General features: G+C 40.0%; 1 protein-coding gene across 1 annotated transcript in view; it reads right to left on the bottom strand.

The window, feature by feature from the left end:
- Positions 1–17,541, bottom strand: part of TSPAN14 (tetraspanin 14) — a 41,689-nt gene that overhangs the window by 23,052 nt on the left and 1,096 nt on the right. The window contains exon 2 of the mRNA XM_055720203.1: positions 2,544–2,641. Coding sequence (XP_055576178.1) covers positions 2,544–2,624 — 81 coding nt within the window. The 5' untranslated portion in view covers positions 2,625–2,641. The remainder of the gene's footprint in view (positions 1–2,543; positions 2,642–17,541) is intronic.

The following is a 17,541-nucleotide window of genomic DNA, read 5'->3' on the forward strand; positions in this document are numbered from 1 at the left end:
GAGAATACAGTTAAAAAAAGAAGTTTGAAAAAATTGAGATAAAATGACTCTGCAGGGAATAAAAAAAGAGAAAATATTAATTACTATGAAAAAGCAAAGGTAAATTCTCAATAGTCTTCCCAGTAAAGACAAAAAAGTTCAGTTTTCCAAAGTTGTTTACCCAGCAAAAACAGTAATAGACCCCACTTGATAAGACACTCACTATCAAGCAAGCAGAGATCTAGAACAACAATAAATTCATGAACAAAAGAGTCTGTCAATTTCTCACATACCCCCACACTACCTGCTGAAAAGCATCCACCTAGTTAAAGCAATTTCTCTGAAAACCACAACAGGTTAACAAATATTACTTCTCATTGCACCACACTCCACTACGGGTACATGGGAGTTGTACTACATAGAAGAAAAATAACTACAGAACTGATGGACTTTAAGCACATACATTTTTTGACACATTAAGCCATGATAGCAATCCTCAATTACTAGGGGAAAAATAATTATCACTAACCAACATTTGCACTATGGCAATACTGTGGCAAATAACCCTTACTGGAAAAAAGTTTTACTCAAGCCACACACCTTTTCTGCAGTTATCCACAAAAGGATAAACTCTCCTGTGGCTTAATGCTACAGTATTACAGTATCATGTCAAAACACTGCACTAGGAGACAAGAGGTGGTGACAGCAGCAAAAACTTCTGTGATTTTCAACAGCCAAACATTGCAGTCTCGGAATATTACCTGGCTTTCTAAGATTTTAATTAGGTTGAAGACAGCAGAAAACTGATGAGTAAGAAGCTCACAAGACTCCCAGCAATTCCTTCAGGCAGTGAATCCACTCCATGGGTCTTGCTTTAAACAGAAAATTGGGCCAGATGACCTCCAGAAGTTCATAGGATTATAGAATGGTTTGCGTTGGAAGGGAGCTTAAAGATCATCTAGATCCATCCCCTCGCCACAGGCAGGGGCACCTTCCACCAGACCAGGCTGCTCAAAGTCCCATCCAACCTAGCCTTCCATCTGGTGGTTTGTTCCAAACATACACTTTTCTATGATTCTAAATTAATTCATTTTTTTCCATCATACATGCAGCTTTCAAAAGAGCTTATTTTCTACCTTAAATACTGCCAAAACAGCCAAAATGTGCAGAAACACCAGCCTAGTTTACCAGAGGTTGATGTGGTTTAATCAAACAAGATACCAAGCCATTATTGACAAGTACAAACAAGGTTCTGCAGCCGGCAATTTGTGTTTGGATACTAAACCCCCTTTTTTACTGAAGTTAAATACAGATTTGTGTAATAATTCTGTATATCTTAAATTTTAGGTAGCAAAAAGCTGACACTGTTCAAGGAATCACAGTAAACAAGTAGAACTAATACAGTCTTCTCTAGCATGTCTACTGATCTCAGACAACTCAGGATCAGGAAATTGGTATTTCACTCAAGTTGTGTCAACCACATACCACAACTTTCATTCTTACCACTTGATCCTTTCAGCTTTGAAAAAAACCTAAACATTTCAGAAAAAGCTATCCATATTAACAAATATTTCAATTCTGAATCAGAACATTAATCTAAGCTGCTAGCATGGGCAAGTCACGGTGTCTGCACCTCTCCATGACTACCCATGCATTTCCATAACTTCAGGTGCAAACTCCTATGCTTGACCTGCAAGTTCTGAAAAATTCTGAACTGCATCCTAACCTTCAAATCCCCTCACAGATACATTAACTATTTCTAATGCAACACTATGCATTAACCTTTGAATAGCCTTCTTTTCCAAAGTAGTCAGGTGCTTCAGTGATCTTGACCATCATACAAGTAAGTGTGTGTGTGTTACGTGTGTTTTTGCACCCTTTTCACATTCACAATTCTAAACAAATGTTACAGGCAGGCTAGTCCCTAGCTAAGTATTTCAAGACACTACCAGATAATTTCATGACATTTAAGATCCTGACTATGTTGTAATGCCAGCTGTTAACGTGTCTGGGGCACTTCCTTTCTTCTCTTTTGCATAATGTATTTACAGTTATACCGCCCCAACATAGAGATCAAAGATGATCTGAAAGGAGATATTAGAAGAGACGTCTCTTAACAGGGAAGCAACTTTTAAGTGCACTTGAGTGGTATGTTAAGGTAGCTTTAACCTTTGCCCCAAACATAACCAGCATTTAATGGCCTCCATCATTCAAAAGACATAGGCCTTGTCAGCAACAGCAGAGATGCTATTTTCTTTCTTTCTCCATCAAAAAATAACCCACAACCCAAACCAAGGAAACCAGTTTTATCTGCTTCAATCCTCTATCTTCACTCAGAAAGTAAGATAGGAGGAAGGGGAAAATTGTGAGTAATCTGTATCGGTGTAATTTTCAGTAATTACTTTCTCACATGGGATTGGCTTCAGTTCCAAAACACCCAGGACATACACTATACATCAGCTTCCTGCTTTCAGATAAAATACTTCAGCCTGTTCCCTTGAGCAGAAAAGTTAGTAACAACGAGGTATGCCTAAACTATTTCAGTTTCTACATTTTGTACTCACCCAGAAGACAATGTTGTAGCTGAAGAGCAGGTATTTGTACCAACAGCTGACTTCTGCATTAGAATATCTGTAATAGTGCATCTTCTATAGCACAGTGCCTGCACAGAAGAAAACGAATGCGAAGAATTAGGCAGCGAAAGATTTGACAAATAAAGAATTTTTTTTCCAGAGAAAGGGACTATAGTAACCTGTACTGTATGCCATTCAGAGGTGTGTTCAACGTCAGCTTAAAAACTTCTGCTGACCCTAAATTCCCTATAAGTATTTGTTGCTTAATAATCCTATCTTTTTTAAGCACCCTTATGTGGTGACGGGGAGGGACACCCAAAAAGGAAACTAGCTATACAGTTAGCCTAGAAAGACCTGCATCTGCAAGCTGACATTCATGCGCTTTCTCACTCCTTCAAAACCATTTTACTTACAGATGGCTGCTTGGACTTACGCAACAGTCTGAACACACACCCTGTGGATTACACATCCAACAACCCAGCTAGCAAACATTAGAAGCAGTTACCTGGAAAACCTCAGCATCTACAGACTGCTAAAGGTAGTTGTACTCTGCCTTTTCCATACTTTAATGTGTCTTTTCCAAATCAGTACTCCACAAGATGTTTTATTGTCAAGAATAACGGCCCCACCATGAAACAGCTGGCAGTTTGGTATTCCCACTTCCTTAAGTACACTAGAGATAAGGTTCAGCCACAGCTGTTGCTCAAGTATTTCAGAGAACTACAGTTTTTCAGAATATAACAAATAAAGCAACCTCTGCAGGAATGCCACACATAAGAAAAGACACACAGGACAATCTGTTAAATCAAAAGCCAGACCTGGGAAGACAAAGCACTCCCACAGCCCTTGCATTCTAGAGAGCTGACTACACCACTGCTGCCTATGGCAGATAAGAACCAGCTCCACATTTAACCCTCCACACACGTGAGGTAAATGTTTTCCTCCCATAAGATAACAGTGGAAGGTTTATGACAGGGAAGCAAGCAAAGAGAATTTTCAAACACCTCATAACTAAGAAAGAGACTTCAACTACACTGACCTGGACATTCACAGACAGCATGCAAAACCCAAGCCTACCCAGCAAAAATCTGAAACCATGGAACAGAGAACTAAAAATTTCCACCACATCCACAGCTATGAGAAGGGAAACTAATTTTTTTTAGAAGGCAATTTGCACCTGGGTATAAAAACCAATCCCACTGAAAAAAGGAACACAAGCAAATACCTGCCAGGTTTAAGAATCCCATTCAATACAATGAACGGCTTGCTTTAGCTTTTTAGCAAAATACCAATTATTTTCTGAGACAATTATGGAGTACTACCATTAATGTCTCCTTGGAGGAGCTTGCTTTTTGAAATCTCAATAAAAATGTTTCAAGCCTTACCTTGAGCTGGTTTTCTCCTGAAGGTGAAACAATACACTCAACAGATCAAGGACACACAACAGACATCTCTAGCCCATAAGACCATAGACAGAAATCCCAAACAAGCTTTGATTTTCCTTCCAGAGGTCTCCCCATGCCAGGCTTGGCTTCCATCTGGAAGCAGACTGAGAATCCCTTCTTCTTGGTCCAGACACATCCTCCCATCCCTCTTTGAGCCCAGCCAGGAAGTTTCTTTGCTGCCCAACTAAATGGAAATACTTTTCAGAGACCATGGAGAAAAATCTAAAGCTTTAGATTTTGGGGGGTTTTGTTTTGGTAGAATACTCCAGAGCTTTAAGAAGTTATGGAAAAAACAAGTGGAAATTCAGGTAACTTGTCATACCAAAGTAGAATTGCAATTGTGGACAGAAAATAATTTCTGCTTTTTTCAAGCTAAGATGACCTGCATGTGCATAAAAGGAATTTTCAGATCCTACTGACAGGTGGTAGGTATTATACAACTCCTAGTGATCCACCTGACACGAAGTAGATTAATTTGTATATAAAGTCAGGCATCACTTAAGTAGCCTTCATGCATATGTTACACCTATGCAGGCTGCTTAAGATACATTACCCACAGGCATCTCCAGATTAGTGCATCTGGACAGACAAAACAGCAACAGAAAAATCATTAAAAAAGGAATTACTCATCCTGATTCCATCCAAAATGGAGTAAAAAATTCTATATGAGATAGAGTAAAACTGAGTTAAGTCAGAACTAAAAGATTTTTTCCTCAATAGCCCCAGTAAAGGGACTGAATACACAGAATGAACTACTTAGCTGGTTCCAGAGAAATGGCAGTCTGGAGAAAGATTAAAAAAATAAATTGCACATTCTTACAGAAACAATACCTGCAAAATTTGCCAGGCTAGAGAGTGTGAGCATTCACCATTAACACCTGGGCTTGGTATTTCCACAGTTTAGATGTTTATTTCCATACAGTTTTAACCAAATACTGAAAACAAGGGGATTTTTTGCCTTCCAAAACCTCATCTTACAACTAGGTCCTAACGCTCACAGTTCACTTATAACAAAAAGCACTTAAACCGTGTTAAAACAAAATTGTACTTTGTGACAGTATAGGCAGTGACTGGAAACAATTTTCCTGCATGTGACCCAGTCATCTACATAAGCTGATTTTTGCCACATACATTCCTAAATAGACAGTTTGGTTTCCTCATGCCCTGGTTCAGCTATATTTACTGACCTTTTCAACCCATCTATCCTCACAGACAATACTTAGGAATATTACTATTATGACATCTAGTAAAGAAAACTTGTTTAAAAACCACTCTCCTGACATGCTTTATTAAGCTTGCAGCTGAGAGAATACAGAAGGAACAAATGGTTTGGTTTCTGAACTTCTTTATTTTAGTCTCTAGCTCCAAATGGCAATTTATATTTCAGCAGTCAATAGCCATACACTTGACCAAGTCAGTAAGTCTGATGGGCCTGCAGAAGAGAGGGAAAAGAGGGGGCACTAGGAGACAACAGCAGAATGCCACTAGTCTGAGCAGAGTTCAAAACTCAATTTGCATCAGTGTAAATGTGTATTACAGCAATAGGCTGGCTACCAGTGCAAACATTCTCTGGATGCAGGCACACCAAGGCCTCCATCACTGTTTTGCCTCCCTCCCTCTGAAAATCAGGATCCTGGCAAATGACAGGAGCAGCAACTCTAAGATGTACATACTACTACTAAGAAACATCTCTTCTGTAGTGGTAGTGGCAGCAAAAGCAGAGGCAGCAGGTGGCATTTAGCTAGCACATCACTAAATTCCGTAAAAAGGGGCTTCTACTAAACAAAGAGGCTTAAAATATAATCTGAGGCAGAAAGGCAAGTATATCATTTCAGGACCTAAAATATACAAAGTCTGAAGTCTTACTTTTTGTTAGGTTGCCCTCCCTGGCATAGGGACTGACATCCAGCTGTTGTCAGGGAAGCTATTCACAGGAATAAGAGCATCAGAAGTATCTTTACTGATAAGCACCATTCCCCACCTACCTCACCATTTTGACCACATTTCTCCCCACTTCCCCATACAACTGGCAAGATACTCCAGTCAATACCAATTACAGTATTCTCACAGAACGAAAAAGAAAAAAAATAATTATATACTGTTTGGGGTTTTTTAGTGCTCTGAAGTAACAGGGGCCCAGTACTACCAGTACTGGTTCCTTGTTGCAAGGAGCTATCCTATAACAGCACGTGGCTGCCCAGACAGATGTTACCTTCTGGAACACCTGCCTATATTAAGAGTAGATTTGACTTAATCTCTTTGCTTATCCTTATCAGGAGTCTTTTGGTTCCTCTTGACACTGAACACCATATAGTACGGTATAATCACTACTGGTGTGGGAGTGACATTCTGACACTATAAATCTCAACAGTAGGTGAATCCAGCTTTTTCCCCTAACCCTACAAATAAACAGACCAACAATCCAGTCAAGGCCACACAGCTGCCTTCCCTGTGTTTACACTAAAAGCAGTCATGTTTCCTAGTGTAGGAGGCATCTGTTACCAGCCTAGAAATCTGCTACATCAGTACTTCGTTGAATTTACATCACAGGCTACACATCTATGGTTAGGCAATAGTACAAAACACTTGGAAGATTAAAGTAGTATGTGGGCAGCATAGACAAGGAACTTTCTCTACAGTGTTTCAAACAAAGCAAGTCACATTGTGTCAGCTGACAGTTTTCACCCACTCATGACAACAGGAATTTCTAACAGTTAAATACAGAGCACTGCTGCTTTGGTAGAACATATAATTTTGTCTTTGTGTTTACAGCTTTACTAAGGAGCAAAAAAAAAAAAAAAAAAAAATGTAGTCATTCATCAAGAGGCTACTGCCATTTCCAAAGTGTTTCTACACCCACAGATTCCACTCTTACCTTCAAAATGTTTACAGCACTGATATTCATAGTCTATATATTTTAACTCTCATAAAGCCAAAGTTGTGATATATGAATCTAATTTAGGTATGCAGGAAAACCCTCACAGATAAGATGTTAAATATAGAACAAGAACAACTGGAACACTAATTCACATCTCTAGACATAGGTCTACTAATTCTTTTGACCCTCAGGAGATGTTAACCTTACAAGGCTGACCTAAGTCACACTGAAGTTCCAGGTTCAGTCACTACTGCCACCGTGTGTAGTCCTGATCCCTTCCCTGCCCCCTCCTAAAATCCACAACCACTAATCATCCTACTCTGTGGAGCAAACAGTCACAGAGCAAATCACATAGCAAATCTCGAGAACAATCCTGTGATCTTGTACCACGCACCACGGAGAAAACATTTTTAAGCTTTCCAATCTACCTCCCTGGAACTCATATAAATGCCAGTGTGGGTGCAGTTGGGAGGTGGCAGGAGAACAGGATGGGAGGCCAGAAGCAGTACTAGCTTCTGAGAGTGCTCCTGGGAATGCAACACCCCTGCAATGACAGCACACAGCAGCACCGCAGGCTACACCACACTTGAGGCTAACACGCTGAAATGGATGATACTGGGGGAACAGGGGCAGAACTGAGGCAAGAGAAAACAAAGAAAAAAACCTGTCATTTTATAAGCTGTTTGCTGCTCCCTCATCATTCATCAGTACAAAGCATCAAGTCTATATGAAGCTGGTGAAACAAATCAAGTCGAAAGAACACACTGAGGAGCAAGAAAAAATTTTACAACACAGCCAGAGATGCACTTTGGCCTATGGTTTGTTTCAATATGACTACTTAATTCCAGTACTTTATCAAAACCATTCAAGTTTATTCAAGAAATGGTGCCATTAAAAATAATTGCCATATTCTTTGGACATGCTCAATCAATAGGGTTGTGGGGTTTTTTGTGAAGTTCAAAGGAAGACTTCTCCCTGACCAGAGATCACAGATTTTCTCATAACCTTCTGAAATGGAGCAACTTAGCAGCACCTATAGACTGTTCTTCCCACATGCCAGAGAGGTCTTAATGTTCAGTACAAAACCTGGGTGCCGAGGATCAAATCTTCACGTGTTAAGGGCTGATCTGGTGCAACACAAAGGAAAGAAAAACTGATGGGATTTGGAGCTCTTACAGGCTTATCTGTTCCTGGAAACAGAGATAGTAGCCCTGCCGATGATTCAGGAACTCCGTGCAAGCATGTGTCATCTTTATTTTCGTAATTTTGTCTCCAAGGAACTCTGACTGGAGCCTCCCAAAGAAAATGCAAGCTTCTCTTAAGCAATAAAAGTATAGTGTATTTACTTCTGCTACAGTCCAGAAAAGCAGCAAAATATTTGCTCATTTTTAGAGGAAAGCTGGGAACTACTCAACAAAAGGGTATTTTTTTTTATCCTGAAAGACTCATGATGCAAGACAGATATTGCTAATAGGTTATCCCTGGGTTTACTAAAAAAATAACGGCAGATAGCACATCTCTGAACTCAATGGAAAACATGACCAAAGCCAGACAGATTCCTTAAGACACCATCTTTTGAGGCTTTTATTTTTGTAGTGTGCTGAAGACTCAAAGTTCTTAAAGCATTTGAAGAATATTTCAAGCAGAAGTTGCTCTGATACATACTCTACAAAACAATCCCTCAGAGCAGATCCAATCCCCTATAAATTGGAAAGAGTTTCAGATTTCAGTGATCAGGCTTCATTTGCTATGGCACAAATTGCAACTTAGGAAAACTTGTAAGTAACATACATACACCAGTGTTCCCAAACCCAAAACAAAGAAGCAGCAATTCAGAAGAGCTCCACTCCAGCTCTACAGACAATTCACACTATATGCATGTGCTTTTTGGCCTTTTATGAGTTGCATCTGAAATACCATGTACAATTACTCTAACCTTAGACTAACATTCAGAAGGTAGATACCTTAAATTCTGAAAATAATCTACATGGGCATCGGAAAGCATCATCTTTTAACCTCTTCGGAACCGTCCACTTGACTAACATGACCAATAATTCAACATAAAAGCTCTACATTGCACAGCTGTAACTCAAGGAGCTAGTCAAGCTATCATTCACGGAATATTTTCAGCTTCACTAGATTACTTTAATAGAAATATACTTCAGGAAGATTTGAAAAAGCAGAGTATAATTAAGGATCACTCCCACAGCAATTAAAAAGCAGTGACAGAGGACAATAGCAGTTGTAACAATTTTACTTTTCATCATTCTTCAAAGAAGCTACCAAAAGATACAGCTGGCTGGCCTCGCTTTCACATCTTAAAATCTTTATTCCTACTTAGCTATGAAAGCTACTAGTAATGCTAAAAAATATATCCACAAAACAGAAGCAGCTCCAAGAAATCCTTATTTTCATTTACACACACTAGTCAGAATGAAAACCAATGACACTGTAGAATTCAAGTATTGACTATGTAAATCCAAACTGCAAATAATTTTAATTGACAATGAGGAGACATACAACTGTACTCAGCTATCCACTGAGTTTCACTAGGTTTATGCTACTTCTGCTCCACTGAGGTAATAAGTGAACAGATTAAGAGACTTTCCACTCCAACATACAGCAGCGCTTGACAAAGGCACCAACTAAAAGGTATGGGTCTTTTACCTAGTTCAAGGGAAATCTGCTCAAAGTAGCTGACTACAAATAAAGTGTATACTCCATTCTGACTTAAAGCACGAGGTAGCACAGGAAGCAGAAAGAAAAGGAAATACCACAAGTAAACTGCATCTTAAAAGCCAGTGACTTTCCAAACACGAGCAGAAGAGTAAAAGACAGAAGAGAGAACATGTTGTAAGCCATCAGGCTCTTTATTAATATTAAAGAATAGAGGTAACGGCAGGAGTAGAGGATGTAGAGCCTTCACTAACCTTATCCTCAAAAGCACTTGGGAATTACCCATGCTCATGCAAGTTAAAACTCAGATGGATTACACCAGAGTAAGTGAAACCAACACTAGACACCATCACTGCAGTTCAATGGATGGCTTGTTAACATCTTGGTAAAGTTTGGAAAAAAATCTTTCATGTCTATGAAAGTTTTTTTAACAAAGCTGTCAACCAGTTTCACCTGAATAGGAGCTTGCCTGTGCTGTAACTTATTTAGTATGTGCAAGAAACCACAAGCCATGTTTTCCTTTTACTTCACAGAAAGTTCAGGTATTGTGAAATGCATAGAAGCGTGTCAGTCATTCTGACCAGAAGGTTATTCACCCCAGGGAGCAAAGCCTGTTAGAACAAGTAGCCAGAATAATCTTAGCCAATCAAAACTCCTTGGCTGCTTTCTACTGCCTCTCATGAGGCTCAGATACATATCCACTGCCTTTAACAGAACAGTAGCAAGGCAAAACTCAAGGTCTCAAATTAAAGCAAGCTTGTAATTTGACTTTTTTTTCCCTCCAACAGAAGGTTTTGGAACCCTAACAAAGCAAGTATTTTATTTGAGGAGCCAGATCTTCCAGTTTGGGGAACAATTTTATTCCTATTTAGTGATCAGGGGATAATTTTATTTCTGTTTAGTGATCCAACAGTAACAGAATCTATTCCATATACACTGTCCGCTCCTTCCCATACCTCCATACAGACCAAAATGTTTCAAGAACAAAAGAGGTCTTGCTATACCACTTTATATCACAAAAGTAAGTCACAACTTAAGAAAAGACAGGAAGCCATCAACTTTCTTTGCTGATAAATGCACGCTTTCTTCAGAGAACATCCTAAACTTTTACCATATTGTGGCTTTCCTCTGTTTCCAGAAAAGCTATTTGTTTGAGTTTCCAGTTACACTTCAGCCAAAATTGATAACCATTCATTTTCTTTTTTCGTAAGAGAGAAGAACAGGAGACTGATTATAGTAATACACCCTAAAGAAATGACGAGTATATAATTTGTTTCGGGGTTTTGTTTGGTGGGTGGTTTTTTTCTTTTCTTAAAAACATGCCTTGCTTTGGGTATAACATGCAGTCTGTCCACGTCCACACCATATTTCTTAGCCTTTACGCTGAATGTTCCTATATATGTATTTAAACACATATATAATATGTATACATAATATGTGTGTATATATACAACAAAATATATATTTAATAATTTAAACCAGATAAAGGGGTCTCTAAGTTTAAAAAAAAAAAAAAAAAAGAATTCCAGCATTGACAACTCCAGTAATGAGCATGCTAAGGAATGAATGCGTGTATTTGTACAATACTAGTTATATTCACTATTTGTTCAGGTTAAACAAGGTTGTCTCCATGTCGTGGAGACATGATGTGGAGCTGAATCCATAAAAATTCAATTTTTTCTCCCCTCCCACCCCAAGTAACAGGACCCATCCTTTCAAACACCAGAGGAAGAGTCATTCCAAGGAGGTGCCCTCCTAGCACCAGGGATGCTACTTGTTGGGGGAATGGAGTGTTAATACATGTTGGGTTTGGGGACAACACTTTCAAACCTTGCTTTCCTTTGCTGCCCTCCACCTTGTACACCACCTGCATTCTCAGCACACCCAGGGGAACCTTATTTTATATGCTGAGCAGAGCAGTCACCAGCTCAAAGGCCACAAGAGAAAAAGGCTATTTGTGGTCCCATAGACAGCTCAACCACTATGCAGCTATTCTCCCTACTGACTGACTTTCTGGTAAAGAAACACACTTGTGCAACTTTCAAAAATCAACTAGCATATAAATCTCTTAACGCAACATCAGAAAATGTTAGAGACGTGACCAAATGGCATTCACTAAACACCTCACAGTCTTAACCACTGCCAACTCTTCAGCAAACTAGATGTCTCAGCCCAAAGACACAGAAATAAGGTAATGCTTCAGGAGACACAGCAGGTAGGTTTGCAAAGCAACCTGCACACCCCACCACAACACCAGGAAAAAGAATTTAAAAAAAGACAAAGACCAAAGCTGCTCCAGGCCAAGCCTGTGCTTGAACAGCTTCAGCCCTTCCCCCAAGAGCCAGTGCTCAGGCAGGTCATGAGAAACCCTTGACTGTCTCACTGGAAGACTCTACATCCGCCCCAGGGGAAGGAGGAAAAACAGGCTTTCCACCTCTCAGGATTATGCCAAGAAAAACAGGGTGCCATTAAGAGACTGAGGCAGCAAAAGCTGCGAAGTGACACTGTTGGAGCACCTTCCAATGCAGACATCAAGTCTCTGCAATACCTAATAGCAAACAACAGCAGAATTGGAAGGTGCAGAGGTTAGACACAAACACTTCCTAATCTGCAGCTTTTATTAAAGGAAAAAACCCCAATTACCTCCAGAGGGAAAAAAAAAAAAAAAAGTGAGAACACAGGAAACTGCCATCTTAACAGGCTGACAGCATGACTGGTTACACAAGCAGCACAGCTCAGAAAAAAAAGATGGGAGCTGAACACCACCTTCCCTTCTCACTTGCCCAAGCTAGACAGTCTTTCAAACTCCCTTCTGCTTTACAGCAGACCACTGCTATGATCACTTTGTCAAAAACCCCTCTGCAACCTCAGCACACTGTACACTTTGCAAAGAAAGCCACCTCATTGTCTTCTGAGAGTCATCTCACTAATTGCCTATCCATTAGTTTCAAGTCAAACAACTTTTTAGATTAACCTTCCTCCTCCACAGGCTTGCCATGCAGACAAACTGAAGTAACTTAATACTCAGGGCAGGGTAGAAAGCTTTGTCATTTTGTACCCTTTATTATTTATAGCTATACCACCGCATTCATACTCCACACAACATTAAGTACTTCCCTGAGCACTGTTTAATAACAAATTGTTGAAGGGAAAGAAACGTGCATCAAGAGAATCGGCCCCATGTCCCGACAGTCAGAAGGCTGCTGTCACATAGAGACCAAAGTCCACCATCTCAGGTGTCTTCCTTCAGGTGCAAGTTACTTGAGGCTATTCCCTTTGTTTTCTATACCAGGAGTTTCTAGATGTCAGTGCACATGTTTCAGCACTGATTTTATACCCTAAAACAAAAGTAGACAGCTCTCACCAAGCGGAACAAATCACACTCTTTTTGAAATATTAAAATTCACAGCATTCAGCTGCCTTTGAATATTGTGCTTCATTCTGCTTCCTGTAGCTGCAACTGCAGCAACTGGAAGCTGTCTTTTTACCTCCAAGTCCATCAATTATTTAGAGAAAACACCTTTCCAGAGACACTCAAGCACTCAAGTATCAATTATTTAGTTTTGGAGCAGGAATCAAAAACTTTTAAAACAGGAAAAATGATTTCTGGAAAGGACTGTTGGGCCACATGAACAAATTTGGTTTTGTACGCTAGCAACCTGTCTGAAACAGGATAAAAAAGCCAAAAGTACACACAGAAGCGCAGTGAGTGCCTGAGCCTCCTACTGCCAAAGGAAGAGCCCTAACTGCATCAGGGTGCTTCAGCACAGGTCTTCACATGGAAGACCTTTATCAATTTGTAATAAATGCCTGCTCTCCAGACCAGCAGAAAAGCTCCTCTGTAATACCAGAACTCTGAAAAACATTCAACAATGCTTACTGCAAAGATCAAGAGGAAGCAAAGCCCTACATTTATTACACCCTTGCCTTTCACATTCAGGTTCAGATTGAGGGTGAAGACACCTCTAAGATGTTCAGCTTTTGCACAGACTTCTAAAGACAAGGGCACAGAAAGAGCTCTAAGAAATACATGTAAGCAGGCACTCTGGCTAAGAACAAAAATTAATCCATCTACACATAGTACAGCTCATACATGATACAAAGAAAGGGATAAAACACTTATTTTGCTCCCCCAAAAAGATGACAGACAGGAAACATTGAAGCAAAACAAGTGCTGGTCCCCCCATTCCAAAGGGGGGCTGAGGAACACTTTGAAGCAGAAAGGTTCAAAATACATAAACTTTTAAATCCTGCTAAGAGCCTTGGGTTTGGATACAGTTCCTCTTGTGGTCAGCACATTTTATGTTCATTTGCTAAAATTTTTCTGCTTAAGTGACAACAGAATTCAAGCGTGAATAATCAAGTAGAACGATACTTCACCTCTCTCAAAGGGCTTCAATTCCAAGATTTATGTCACATTGGTAATGTAGATCATCTAAAGCCTGGCCATTCAAGTCAGTGGTTTCAGCTGCAAACACTGCAATCCTTTACCCTGTGTCAATATTTGAGGATCACCATTTGCTGCAGGTTAAATCCTTTACCATAATCCTCACCTGTGACATGCCTAAAATAGAAGTATTTACCCAACAATGATTTTTCAGCTCACTGACCATACTGAAAACAGGTTTTGTTCAGTCATCCAGAATAAAGAGAGACTGGTTTACAATGCAAAAAAATCAAATACAAGATGTTCAACTATCAGTAATTAAGTTGTGGATGGACCCATCTGAACCTAGATGCTTCAGCCCGCTCCCCTACCTCACCCGCTCTTTTTTTTTTTTTCATTGCTACATTAAAAATCAGATCTCAGCCTTTCTGGGGCGACCCAAGCTATTAAACTTGAAAACCCACACATATCTAATTTTGATTAGCTTACTCTGATCATCTCCAACATTGTTCTTAATGTTTCCTTTACCAGATGCTTTTGGCTGAGCATGAGCCAAAGGGCCAAGGAGAAGGATCCTGCTCTTGCCCAAAGTGTGGTAGGGGCTGGAAGGCTGTGTCAGTTCCAGAAGAGCTACAGAATTTAGGACATGCAATACCAGGGGACAGACTCAACTGTCCTGTGGATGTATGATCAGAACCCACCCGGGAAAGGACCGTTTCTTAACTCCCCCTTATGTCTGCAACATTTACTCTGAAGTAAAAACAATTTTTATCCCTTTTATTTAATTTATCCATGATACTTAAGCTCAAAGCAACATAAGAACCATAGCATGTTCATGGATTTTGTGAATTGCAGCCCGTACACCTTGGAAATGCACCACAGATGCCAAAATACCAAAGTCCATTCTTTCCTTCAGAAACAGGAAGTTTTGACCCAGGAAGCCACAGCATGAAGCAGCATGGCACAAAAAGCCCACAAGTAAAAACATTCTCGATTCACATGCGAGTGAGGCATAAATGTCTCCTTTGTCTGGTGTCTGAAACCCACATATTTTACCATAACCCACCCAAGTGGAATTTTTTTTTGGTACAAGCAGAAAATGACAAAAAGGGAAGATCTGTAGGAACAGCTTTGACAATCGCTCTGTGAACCCTGCTCACCACCACCACCACACACCTCAATGAGATTTCTAACCTAATACAGTGAGATTAGAACAAGAGTTTAATTTATTCACACTCAGCAGTGCTCAAACTGTGCCACACCTAATATACCACGGGTAACTTGATGGAAAGCTGTAAGAATTAATTGTAGGAGTTTGTCAGCAGAAAAATTCACCCCCTCCACCCCCCTTTTTTTTCCTCCCCAAACATCCAGGTAATGGCGAACTGTTAGCCACACACCAAAGCTTCATAAACTAAACATAACTACCCTCTAAGAAAATCAGGTCATCCTCAAGATGAAACAATCTATGAGAGATCAAAAGGAATATTCCTCAATTACTCATTAGAAGTTAGCCTACAATTTAAGCTTCTTCATCCAGATTACCTACACATTTGTATCCAAACATGACGAAATTCAAAACACACCATTTCAATAATTTTCTCACTACATCTAAGAGGAAAAAAGTAACATCTTCAATACCAAAGACAGTGTCCAAATTAGATAGCATTGTAGGGCTCAGAGCAAGGGCTTTTTATGATCCTTTCATTAAGTATTACAAGGCCTAAAGCTAGTAAAAGGTAGCTCAGAACATACCCCCCCCATTTCAGTCCCGTCAGGTATATTACCTATATGAAAGCTCTCACACAGATGCTGCTCCTAACAAAAGATAGTATTTTTCCTTTTTTTTTCTGCCACCCCCTGTCCCGCCCCTTGCAAGGGGGCAGGGATGAGGGGAAAGAGGCTTTAAGCAGGAGAACAGTGTATGACTAATTATTCTACAATGCACTAAATGTCAAAGCCTACCCAGAGACAAGAATAAGACTCAAGTGAGGTTTCTTCTGATTTGGTCTTAGCTAGGTATTGGAGATAAGGATACAAAGGAAGCTAACTGGACCAACTTACACTAAAAAATCACACATAGCACACACCAGATAAAGAAGAGTGACTTTCAATGACTGATTTAGTCATAGACCTCACTTATCAAGTCCATCTATGAGCAAGCCGAAAAAAAAATAAAGATGCCAACCACGTAACTTACTTTGCATATTGTTTTTCAAGACTATTATAAGCACATTTCCAAGCTTTTGGGAAGCTATTTCTAAAACCTGCTCTTTCTGTGGTGTTGTAATTTTGAACACAAAAATCTTCTACGGACAGGCATTATTACTTCATTCTTCCCTCCCCACTCCACAAGAACAGAGCTAAAAGGACATACATCACACTCCCAGAAATTACCTTTCTTCCAGGGTCATTAGCTAGAGGATAAAGAACACCATTCCACCAACACAGATGTTCTGGATTTGTTTAAAAAAAATAAACCAGGCCAACCAAAAAACAAAAGCCGCAAAGCAGTTCCTCCTACAGCTCATTCCTACTTCACACCAATGACTAGACTTGAAATTCCCACCTGACCCTTTCTGTCCCCACACAATTCCTCAGTCAAGCAGACAGGGGTTGCATCTCAACCATCCACACAGAAGCATTTAAAGTTTCACACATTTATTCTAAGTGGCTCAGAAAGTCCTAAAAACATGTGAGTACCCATGCCTAACTCGCTGCCAGAAAGGAGATCATCAAGCCACTGAACATTTATGAACAAGATATACCCAGTATTTCCGTTCTCTAGGAGCTGGTTTCCTTCCATTTTAACTAAAGCTCTAGGTCACAAGCTTTATGTCCCTATTTAGAAATAAATAAATAAAAGTGCAGTGCTGGAAAAATCTTGTTGTGCCTTTGAAGAGCTATTATGGAAGAGAAATCCAACACAGTAAGCAACTTATTTTTTACAGCTTTTTTTTATTATTAGGAAAGTGGTCAATATGAAACCATTAAGTCTACATCGATGTGAGGTTAAGTCAGATGGACACTTAACAGCCTCATGCAGATACGCTGAAAGTGTAAAATTGCAGTTTATTCTACACAAGAAAAGCCAGTATTGAACTTAGGCAGGTCTCCATAACACTAAGCCTTTTCCAGCTTTGCTTAAAGTATCTCTCTAGAAAGGCACAAGGGCCATCCCTTTCTTTAACAAAAAAGTTTACAAGGGGGGGGAAAAAAACCCAACAAACTTTCCCCACATTAACCGTACATAACGCATTTGACTTGCACCCCCCTGGCAGGGTCTGTATGCAGCAACTCCTCAGCAGCACTCTGTAGTGGTCACAGACCAGAAATTAAACATTCACCTGGAACTACAGAGGCAACCAGGCAGCAGGTAAATGACCAAACCGGAACCGGTGATGCGTAAGTTTTCCAGACACCCATGCCCGGACCCCACAGGAGCCAAAGCAGGCCCGGCATCACCTCAGGTGACACCCGCCCAACGGCCGGGCCTCCTTCGGCGGGAAGCTGGAGGGGTGTCAGAGAGGTCCCTTACTAACACAGTCTACAAGCAATTAAAGTTAAAATAAAATTTAAAACCCAAAAAGTTACAGATCTCAG

Source organism: Falco cherrug, chromosome 9 (genome assembly GCF_023634085.1).
Source record: "Falco cherrug isolate bFalChe1 chromosome 9, bFalChe1.pri, whole genome shotgun sequence".
Lineage (NCBI taxonomy): Eukaryota > Metazoa > Chordata > Aves > Falconiformes > Falconidae > Falco > Falco cherrug.